General features: G+C 36.8%; 1 protein-coding gene across 2 annotated transcripts; it reads right to left on the reverse strand.

The window, feature by feature from the left end:
- Positions 1-1,824: 1,824 nt before the first annotated feature.
- LOC114242491 (uncharacterized) lies at positions 1,825-9,733 on the reverse strand. 2 transcript variants are annotated; one of them, XM_089735969.1, is made up of 4 exons: positions 9,654-9,733; positions 7,070-7,096; positions 4,130-4,225; positions 1,825-3,707 (listed from the first exon to the last, which is right to left on the reverse strand). In XM_089735969.1, exons 1-4 carry the CDS (start codon positions 9,730-9,732, stop codon positions 2,158-2,160), a joined length of 1,752 nt encoding a protein of 583 aa, XP_089592095.1. In that variant the 5' UTR covers position 9,733; the 3' UTR covers positions 1,825-2,157. The 2 variants fall into 2 exon arrangements, with proteins under 2 accessions (XP_089592095.1, XP_028029466.2); XM_028173665.2 differs by lacking the exon at positions 4,130-4,225.
- Between the last annotated feature and the right edge of the window lie 2,041 nt (positions 9,734-11,774).

The following is an 11,774-nucleotide window of genomic DNA, read 5'->3' on the forward strand; positions in this document are numbered from 1 at the left end:
ATCTTCTCAGTGGGTCGCGATTCCGATCCGGTGGTAGATTCTGCGAAGTACTGCTCTTGCTGAGGCTATTGTTAGCAAATTCTTTCAGATTGAGCCCGTGAGCTCGTAGTTGGAATAGCCTCTTAGGCTACCAGTGAATAGGTAGGGAAAAAATAGTGAAAATATCCTCATAAGAAATCTCCTAAAACTTCGAGTTGTTGTTATGGATGGGTAGACGAGCTAACGGTCTATATAGCGATAAGTTTACGAAGATATCGCAATGTGAACAGCGATCCAAACATGAGGTTGAATTTCAATTGCAACACAAGAGCTGTCTCTTTGCTATAAACTTATTACTGCTTCAGATGATGATGGCGACTGCCTGTACTATGTTCCGATATTCCATACAACCAGAAGGCGTAATAAGAAACCTAAAAGGTCAACAGAAATTTGGGAGCAGAAAGTAATTGACCATAATGATAGAGAAAGTCGCCGTAGACACAACAGACTATCGCCAATGTACTCCCTGATAGACAAACCGACTGACAAGTGTCACTACATGATCTTCCGGACATATGTATACGTGAATGATAAAATTCGTTTTACCCTACACCCAGTAATCGGTGTTGAATCATAAACAAACTAAAAAAAATGACACCAGATTATGCATTGTGTATTCGCGTCATAAAGATCTTATACGTAGTATTTTCATACGATTAAAATAACTTCTGATCGACGTTCTTAAATGATGTTATCCCTGGGTTTTTTTTTACTTAAGCTTGATGCTTGCAGTGCCAGAAGAGACTAAAATCCTAGAAACTTAGGTAATGTTTTATGTTTTTTTCTGCTAGTTCAGCTTTTCTTCTAATAAATAGTCTTCTGTCTCTTCTGTCCACTACTGAACCATACTTTGCGATAGGCAGCGGCTTCGGATTCACTTCTGGCTGATGTCCATAAGTAACACGTATTTTACACCATCGGCATTACTGTTCGTGAAACTCTTATTACCTCTTCTAGTTAACCGGATTTTAATTTATCGTTGGATGGAAGATAAACTGAAGGCTGTGGAGTGGTTGCTCTCATAAAACAAAAGAAATCCGAAGAAAAAGAAACTAAAAGCTTTATAAGATTGTTTTATTTATAAGAAATTTTCATACCTACAAGCTTGAAACGTATTTATTTCTATTAGGGCGTATTTTAACTAAGACCACGCGGTACTGGTGGTAGGACCTCTTGTGAGTCCGCACGGTTAGGTACCACCACACTGCCTATTTCTACCGTGAAACAGTAATTCGGTTTGAAGGGTGGGGCAATTGTTGAAACTATACTGAAACCTTAGAACTCATATCTCAAGATGTCTGTAGATGTCTATGGGCTCCAGTAACCACTTAACACCAGGTGGGCTGTGAGATCGTCCACCCATTTAAGCAATAAAAAAAAACACATTGGCGTGTTTTCAGAATACGAGCTTATACACACCTAACTAATTTTTATTATTATACTAGCTGACCCGGCAGACTTCGTAGTGCCTCAATCGATAAATAAAAGACTTAAACTTTTGTATACTTTTGTCCGACGTGAGACACATCAAAGAAAAAACAAAATTGTTATTTTTATTTAATTCCGAGTATTTTAATATTGTTATACCTTTTAAACCTTCTCTAGACTTCCACAAATAATTTAAAACTAAAACTAACCAAATCGGTCCAGCCGTTCTCGAGTTTTAGCGAGACTAACGAACAGCAATTCATTTATATATATATATATATATATATATATATATATATATATAGATCATAGCCAAAATTCGTCTTCTTCTGTGTAGTTAAAAAAAATACGCAAAACTAACTTGCTTAAATCATTTATTAATCCTAATATTTACAAAAAGATAAAATAACTTAAAATTAATCTTAAAAATACTATAAATTAGTATTTTTTTATTGTTACATTCAATACTCGATTACAACAAATTAACATTGAATTCAAACAGTGGCCGAAGGTATTTATGTATATGTATGTACATGCGTTTCTTCAAAAACTTAAAATAAAATCTGGCAGTGATTTGTAGAACGTCACTAAGTATATTCGAAATCTTATCATGCAAAATGTAATCTCATAATTCGTTGTCTTTATATTATTTATTTTACGAGTATCATGACTGAATCCAGTTTGATATTTTTATGTAAACTTCACGGTGCCTCTGGATCTCTGCCAGCAATACGATACGAGGACACTGCTCATCAAAGATCCGAGGAGTACCAGCACTCCGCCCCACAAAGCAGCGGACTGCGTCATGCACACTCCAGAAGGCTCTGGGAGGTCTTCAGCAAAGACCACTCTAAAACCTTTACTAATCGTCGTCATAGGCTCCACAGTTCTGTTTCCGACATGGATGATATCCCTCCTCTTTCTCCTCGGTTCGATGCTCCCAGGGTTAGGGCACACGTCGCAGTCAGTTTTGCACAACTCCACATCGCATTGGATAATTAGGTCCATTTCATCGGGGAACTTAAAAGCTTTGAAGAACGCGAACGCAATGATCGATGCCCCAGTATTTCCTGTTTCTCTCGTTTTCTGGAAGGCACCGAATAGCTTAGGTTTTAATATACAACCGTTGCTGTCAGTTAACGGTACCATTTGACGGCTATCGGCGTCTCTGGCGATACATTCTTTAACTTGAATGTCGAATCCTGGGTCTCCGGTAACAGATACAACCAAAGTCATGGTCTCTCCGATCTTGATCAGGCCGTTTGCTTCAGGCGCGAAAGGTCCACGTCCGGTCTGGATGTCCAAACGTGCCATGGCTGTGTCTCCACTGAAATTGCTCGTGATCTGGTTCAGCATACCGACACTCAACGATGAAACCAATTGCTTGGTCAAATTTCCTTCCCACAAACATCTGACTCTGCGGATGTGATCCCATACTTCTTGAATACCGGGTTCGTTTTGAAGTACTAGTACGTTTTCGAGGTAGGCTTGGCCTTCGTTTTGGAAGTCACTGAAGAATCTTGTGCCACAAGTGTTTAGGCTTACAGTGAACGAGTATTTGATTTGGTTCGAATTCTCTCTGACGTAAACGCACTCAGGTTCGTTATAGTGATCCTGAGAATAGATGATGCCATTGTACGGCTTGTTGAATTCGACGTTGATTGTCATCATTTCCTTGCCACAGTCAACTGTAATAGCGTGAATGTGAGGAGGGTGGCGATCGTCATCATCATCCGGGGTGGGTAGTTGCGTTTGCGAGGATTCGCCAGAGCTGCTGCCGCCGTTGTCGGAGACGAAAGCAGGAACAGTGGTTTCAGGAACAGTAGGTTGGCTTGTCTGGAAAGTGGTTGGTTGACTAGGTTGATAAGAAGGTTGGGACGGCTGACTGGGTTGGTCGCTAGGTTGCGAAGGCTCGTAAGTCGGTTGACTAGGCTGGTAGGTAGGAACTGAAGGTGAACTTGGCTGATAGGAAGGTTGTGTCGGCTGGCTGGGCTGGTAGCTAGGTTGAGCAGGGCGGCTGGGTAAGTAAGTAGGTTGGATTGGAGGATAGGGTTGCTCCGGTTGATACGTGGTTTCAGGTTGGCTTGGTGGGTTTTGCGGAACTGTCGATGATGGGCCCTCATTGTAGACAGGAGTGGGACGTGATCCTGCAGCTGGATATCCTGTCACAGGGGGTAAGTAAGATGGTGCTGGTTCAAAAGGTCTTGGCTTCTCAGGTCTTCCTCCGAAGTACTGACGAGCTGCAAGCACATTGAAATATGTTACAGAGTTGATTAAGAGATCCTGTTTTCCCTATAATCAGAAAAGACCAATCAATCCTGTTTTTTTTTAAGATATCAATTTATATTATGCCAATTAAATTCTAATGAAGATTGATGATATCTAGACTGAAAATATAGCGGAATACAGGCTAAATCTTCAGTGCAATTTGGTGCAGTGCAGTGCTATTGACCATGTAAAATGACCAAACATGTGTGTTGCATGAACAAGTGTAAATGATAGGATTTACGATAGTTACTTTATCGAGATTTAATTTTGGGTGTAGTAATTTTTCCGCATTGAAATACGGGAGACTAACCAACAACCTACATATTTTAAATTTAAATTATAAACAAACAAGCAGAAATATCGAATAATGAAATCTAGAATATCGAATCCGGACCTTTCCTAGTTCTTTGCTGATATAATCCCTGAATCCAGTGCAGGAGGTTTCCGACCATCTCGTCGACGTCTGTCTGCTGGTTTGATGCCAGGTCAGCTGGAAATCAGACCTTCATCAGGATCGTCGCTCATGACGATAAAAAACACCAAAGTGGAAGACACAGCGGACAGAAAAGAAAACAGCGAAATATGTATAGAATAGACAACATCGTAGAAGAAAAGAAATAATTAATAGTAATTCGTTTTAAAAGATGATTAGTAGTATTATACTATAGTAAAATTATAGATATACAGAAGACGATTCCTCGTTATTAAAGATATGAGATTTTTTCATTGATAGGAAAGGAGAAATTAAAATGTTAGATTAATTAATTCTGTACAAGAATAAAAAGAAGAACAGCGTTCTTACTATAGTTATGACATCAGCTAAATGAGATCATTAACAGCATAACAAGAATAGGAGAAACACAAACTTCTTGACATAATCACCATACAATGTGCAAGGGAGAAGAAAGACATTTTTTCAAGTGAAGAAGGCAAAGAAGAAAGATAAAACAAAGAGAGGAGACAGCTCTTTACATAAACAAGAATGTCTACAAGAAGAAGCAGTGTGAAAGAAAAACAAAGATCGACTATACAAATAACATGAACAATAGGTATTGGAGTTCCCGATAAACACTGTTTTGACAAAGTTGTCATAGAAGCAACTACTTCTAACATCGCATGACTTGCTGTTAAAGTTTAATCTACTTCAAGCGTCTACAACATTACAGTCAAAAATATTTACAGGCAAAAAAGCAGTATATAACAGCACATGCTATTTTAAACTTAATTCATAAGAAATAGTTTATACTACACTAAATATTATATTACAAGCAAATATTACAACAACAAAACATAATGGAGGATGAATACCAATAAAATTGTTTATTCCGAACATTGCGTAGATATATACTAAAAGTACATGAATTTACAGTAATTTACATTATTTTATGGATATGAATGAACAGCGGCGTGCCATTATGGACTATTAAAATGATACCAACTTACAAAAAGCCTAAAATCACGTTACGATCTACAAGATTCGTGTTTTTTTTTGGTCAAGAGGAAACACCGCCCTTTCGACCTCCACTAGAAATGGCGGGCGGGACCATGTTGGAGTCGAACCGACTAAAAACATGTCAATCAACAACCCACGTCCGAAACTCACATGAGACAGAACCCATGAAAAGGCAAAGCTAATCACAATTTATTTCTCTATCATGGCAAAGGGTAATGAAAAGATGTTTTTAACTAAAACTCTCTCTTTCTCTCTCTTCCCAGCTATTTATCCCATATGGTGGTGGGGACAGCTTTCCTTAGTTAACTTCTCCACTTCGCTCTGTCTTCGACATCCTCGCTAGAAACATTGCATTCCCTTTTGTCCTTCAGCACTATATCCTTCCATACTATCTTGGGTCTACCTCTAGGTCTCCGACCGGGGAGAAATTTCCGAAAAAACTAAACTAAAACTATAAAGCAATACCCTTAATAATTCTAATGCAAAAGAAATATACAAAAAACATTATATAATAAATGATCAAGTTACTGTGAAAGTTCCGTATTAGAATCCCGTTTACTGGTATATCTAATTCCTTTCAAAACAAAACCAGAGAAAGCCATGAGAAACGAAAGTATGAATAAATATAAAATAACGCGTGAAATATTGAATATTGTAATTCGGTATGCTATGGTTGAACACGTGAATTGGTGCTTTGTTAATTCGTGATTGATGTATATTATTTAGAAATGAATATGGGTCGATAATTCTATCGGTGGCTAATCTAGCCTATTGACTGCCATGTGGGACAAGGGTGGACCACTGAAGTAATTATGTCGATTTCTCTCTTTGATCTTCTAAGTAGGGCACTGGAATATCTATAATAGTAGAGTTTGGGAAAGACGAATACGAAGATACTGAAAATTTATCTATTTCTAAGAGACCTAAAAGACTGAAACATCCATTAAAAACAAAAGAAGGCAAAGTTAGGCAATCCAGGTGCTTAATAGCAAAAATCGACATAATTACTTCTGTGCGTCACGTAGGGTATCAGTAACATAAATGACAGTCAAAGGTACAGATAGTCAAAGATAGTCAAAGTCATACAGATAGTCAAAGGGTTAGCGCTTCCCCTACCATATTTACAAACTAACCATATGACAATTCCTATCTTGAAAATGTAAAACTGTTAAGGGATTTTAATAAGCCATATCGCTCCTAATTTGTGCGCTAATTACAATAAATAATACGATCTAGTTTCAAGATGTTGGTAGACGACTTGATATCTTACGGCGTCTCAGGGATGTGTATGAGCTGCGCTAACATGAAATCGATCATGACTATTAGAAAATTAGGTAGGTACCACCGTCTTGCCTATTTCTGCCGTGAAGCAGTAATGTGTTTCGGTTTGAACGGTGAGGCAGCCGTTGTAACTATACTGAGACTTTAGAAGTTATGCCTCAAGGTTGGTGGCAGCATTTACGTTGTAGATTTCTATGGGCTCCGGTAACTAATTAAGACCAGGTGGGCCGTGACCTAAGCAATAAAAAAAAGTCTTTATGTTCGTCAACAACTTTCCATCCTTGTCTGACAAGAGCTCCGGACTGACACAGACGGAAAACACGCACCCAAGCTTAATCTCACATGAATTGAAACATGATTGAAATGGTAATTAATTGGTTTTAATGACGTCTACAACTTTAAGCTGGCTTATATAAAGCATCGGTTACCTTTTTTTTTTGTTATTATTAACGAATCTTTTAATTTTAGTTTACCATATTTAAAAACTCATAATGCATTGGATTTAAAATAAAATTTGTTAGAAAAAAATAACCTTACATATTCGCTTTAAAAAAATATCAAATGCATCAATATTTAATTGAGCATCTGTTGTATACGTACCGTGTCTAGATCGTGATTTTCTTGTTTCTGTAAAGACGTTAAAATGTTTAGTTTTAGTATAAATATTATTTCTAAATATTTAGTACAAATATTTAGAAATAAGGTAATGGTATTTTACATCGATTTTAAACTTTTCATGTGGAGGTGCCAGTAAGTAAGTTTTTTATTTACAGAATTGTTGATTTCAGACACTGATAATGTCAACATCGTAAAGATCCATAGGTGAGCAGCCGTGAGCACCCGTGAGCACCCGTGAGCACTCTTGAACACAACGCATGTGGATTCATGAAAACTGCATAGACACTAGTGTGTGCCTGATTTTACGTCATGGACCTCTTCCATTAGAATCACGCGCGCCCCATGATCACGAGTACTCACAGTTGTGTTTTCGTAACACAGCTCGATCGAACCAACGCGTTTCAGAGAAAAAAGATAAAAACGAGGTAATACTCTTTATACAAGGAAAGCATTAAAATGTAGAATTTTAGTTTAATTTATAGTTAATCATTGTTAATTGTAGGCTTAGCGTAAAGATAACTCGAACGTAAATTTCTTGAATCCAAATATTCACATACTAAATTAAATACTTATCATATTAACGAATTTGTATTTCACAAATATACGTTGTAAAGTCAGAATTTTCAGAGTCAGGGTATTAATTAATACATACCGCCCAATCCATGGAAATAGTCAATAGTCCCCCCCCCCTTCTTTAATTTCGTTATCCTTTGCACCAGAGTAAAGCATAATAACTATATTACAGTTTGTACATTTAAAAACTATACGCAAATTGTGAATCCTGTCGGATTTTCCCATTATTTTGCCATGGAACAGTCGTCGTGGCCTAAAGGATAAGATGCACGGTGTACTTGTAAATGAATATGGCGGTGTTCAAATCCAACAGGCAGTTACCAATTTATGTAATGAAATACGTATTTAACCTCAATTCACAAATTACTTCCATAATAATGGGAGATTATCGTGTAAAAGAAATCAAATACGCAAAATATTAAATTTCCATAATAAATACGCAATTGAGACAGAGACCTCAAACGTCAGGGTGGATAATGGCTTCCATAATATTATGTGTATGGGCGCCGGTAAAAAAGAAAGAAAAAAAAGAACAGCTACATGGATAATCATTTTTACAATACTATATATTTCAACCTCAAAATGTCTCCTCAAGAGTCTACAAGATTCAGTAGCAACTAAACATACAATAGACAATGAAAATATTATATATCTATCTGTCATTCGACGTGGGTAAAAGAAAATTTCTAGGTATATGAGACATTAATATCATGGCTATGGATGGATTGACTTCTTTTCTTAAAGTTCTCAAATTTAAAAATGGTATTAAAATTTGGTAAAAATGCCTTTTTCTCTTTTTATTGCCCTTGTAGGCAGATGAGCATACCCGATGGTGACTGGTTACCGTCGCCTATGGATGTCAGCAATGCCAGGGGCAGAGCCGCGTCTCTACCTACCGTTTAATACTCTCCAAAAGCCTCTTTTAAAGAAGGACATGTCATAGCGCTCGGGAAACACCGCGGAGGGGAGCTCATTCCATAGCCGGATGGTATGTGGTAAATACTTAAAGGATTAGTATTAGATTTGTTTAAGTGAGTGATCTAAAAATTAGAGATTGTTTGTTGAATAGATGGCCGAACCGAGCAGAATTGATGGAGAATGATGCATGGGTCAATCGTGAAGTCCGCCATATTCTTCAGAAATCAAGCGTGCCGGACGCAATGATTTCATGGCAGACAGAGGCATAACTATCATGACTTTACTGTCTTCTACAACCTTACTAAGCATAGTGAAAGCAGCAGCTTTTAAGGCTTTCTGCTTTGAAAGGTATAACCTCTGTTATATTATTTACGTCTTTAAGCTCATATTCAAAACTACCCAAGTTCACACTGTTTATATCTATTGAATCTGTTAACCATTACTGGGTGGGGAGTTCGTTTTCTTATTTAGGGAAATAAAAGTGCCCAAAGCTGATGATAATCAGTTTTGTTGATATCTATCATCGCCGCCATTAATATCGATTTCTAACAGAGTAAAATTGTGAGTGTTCGTGATCACACAAGTTACGTTGGCATCCCAGATTAGCTCAAACGTAAATAAGATTCAAATGATTTACTGGTAGTCAATAATTGCATGTTCTATTTCTACAGGTCCAATATCCACTTAATATCATTGGCTCGTCGCTGGCGAAAGAATTTACCAGCTTTAAATTAACGTTAGATTGCCGAAGCGAATCAATCTGCCTCAGGTAAGTTTAGATATAGAAATGTTTAAATAAGTGACACGCGGGTTCAACGACCTTGAAGAGACACGGGGAAAATGCAACTACCTTCATACTACATTGCGGACTCACGAAGCTTAAACCTTCACAAACGTCAATTTTTTATATTTTGCTTGATGAATTAATATCGAATGCAGATTCTGGAATGTTCTCTTTACATCTTGTGTACTGACTGAACTCTAGCGTAATACATAGGAATACAGAAAGGCTTCTAGAAGTTCGACGCTGTGAATGAAAAATATAAATTAATAATCTTAAATATTTCTCGCTTACGGTATCTTGAAGAGGTCTCAGCTCCGTCGGCAATGACGACAAGCGCACACAGCGCTAACACTGCACACCACCGCGCCATCTGTAAACAAAATGAATCATTTTAAAAAGTCTTCAAAAACCTGGGTCAGTGCGATCTGCGAAGATTGTTATAGCAGTTGGATCTGTGTCTTGATTAATGAAAACAGCTGGAGTTCAGTACCCAGAGGAACTTTGAAAGGAAATAGACACCAGGATTCAGTTTCCAATTGAATGATCGAATTCCATCAACACTTAACACTACAGAGATAATATAAATGTGAAATGATGAAAAACGTAATAAGGACGTCTTTCTATTTCTGCCGTGAAGCAATAATGCGTTTCGGTTTGATGGGCGGGGCAGCCGTTTTAACTATACTGAGACCTTAGAACTTATATCTCAAGGTGGGTGGCGTCATTTACGTTGTAGATGTCTATGGGCACCGGTAACCACTTAACACCAGGTGGGGCGTGAGCTCTCCCGTGCCATCCGCTAATCAGTTAAGTGGCCGGCCCATTGCCTATTCATCTTGATAATCTCAGAGCTACATCTATCACCTTGGTTCTGTAATAGATTTAATTGTTTTCGAGCTACGCGTCTTAAATATAACATCTACCAAAGAGCGTACGAAAAGTGTTTAATCGACAGAGGGAACTTATTTTAAAGTTACCGTGCAAATGTAAAAAATGACGTATAATAAAAATATACCTTTATATACCTTATACCTTTAAACGAGCAACTCTTGTATATTAATATATATATATAATCTGAAACTCCGAAACGGCTGCAACGATTTTCATAAAATTTAGTATACAGCGGATTTCGGGGACGATAAATCGATCTAGCTACGATTTATTTTCAGAAAATGTTGTTTTATTCGTGTTTTCAATAATCAACTCTTCCCGAAATCTATGGGCGAATAATAATACGATTTTTCTTAATTGAGGGCAACTATCCAAGATGGCGTTATCGAAAAAAAAAACTGGCAAAGCTCGGTCATCATCTAGTAAATAATAAAATAAAGATAAAAGAGCTTAATTTTTATCTTAAGCACAAAGGCTCTTAAGCAAGATGTGTTCACCCCAAAAGGGTGAATTCTATAATGTATTATTTTATGTAAATAAGTTCAATGTTTATGTGTGCAGATTTCATCCAGTTGTGTGAAACTAATAAAAAAAAATATATATTTCATATTAAATAATTAAAGTACCCAAATTTAATCTTAAACGAACACCTAACCTTCTTGTTTTTATCGCAATGTCTTAATACCAAATTACATTATATCTAAGGAATAAACAACATTTAAATTCCCATGAAAACACCGAATTTAATGTTTTACTGTTTATTGTTTCTTATCGCGATTATTTATCGAGTTCCCGTCAGATTACGTATAAACACGACAGAGCATCTCCAACAATTCAAATGACGCTACTTTTGTTTTAGTTTCCAAACAGCGTTTGGTTATTTTTAAATGGCAAAAGAAAATACAATGATGTTCTTATCGGCGTGCTAATTATACTGTGCGGATGTCAGCTAAAATGCGTTTATCGCGCTGATTTAAATGTCTTAATTAAACCGCTATACGATTAAGACTTCGAACTCGCGTCTCAAGCGACAGTGTTCTCGTCATGCTGTCCATGGACATACAACAACAATACAACAAAACATTAGTTAGCGTTCGAACCAAATTTAATTGACTGCTCATAAATTAATAATAATAAAATTTATACTTTTTTTTTTAATATGTCACGCACGGTTATCCGGCCCTAATTTAGAATCCCCTGTGTTATGGGTACCAGGTGCTGATAAATATACTTTTTAAAATATGTAAAGAAAAAATATTATCAATCAAAACCGTTAAAGCTCATTAGTGTTAAAAAAAGATTTTTCATAGACGGAATCACTCACCTGTCTGTTATTGAGTGCATAGAAAGATCAGTTTTGTATAGAACATATAATAATACTGTTTAAAATATTAATTTTAAAAGGACTTCAAATGTTTTCTGACTATATTAAAAAAAAACCGTAAGTTCCATACCATTATATATTTACATATATAGATAATAAACACCCAGAAACAGAGCAAACAACCCTGTCAACTGCAC

The sequence above is a fragment of the Bombyx mandarina genome, chromosome 20 (assembly GCF_030267445.1).
Source record: "Bombyx mandarina strain Sakado chromosome 20, ASM3026744v2".
Lineage (NCBI taxonomy): Eukaryota > Metazoa > Arthropoda > Insecta > Lepidoptera > Bombycidae > Bombyx > Bombyx mandarina.

Excerpts from the sequence above, each read along its gene's own strand:
- LOC114242491 (XM_089735969.1), bottom strand. The coding sequence starts at position 9,732 with ATGGCGCGGTGGTGTGCAGTGTTAGCGCTGTGTGCGCTTGTCGTCATT. Across the intron at positions 4,226-7,069 it reads AAAATCACGATCTAGACACG|CTGACCTGGCATCAAACCAG; the intron begins GTACGTATACAA and ends TCTGATTTCCAG. Across the intron at positions 3,708-4,129 it reads TCAGCAAAGAACTAGGAAAG|CTCGTCAGTACTTCGGAGGA; the intron begins GTCCGGATTCGA and ends ATGTGCTTGCAG.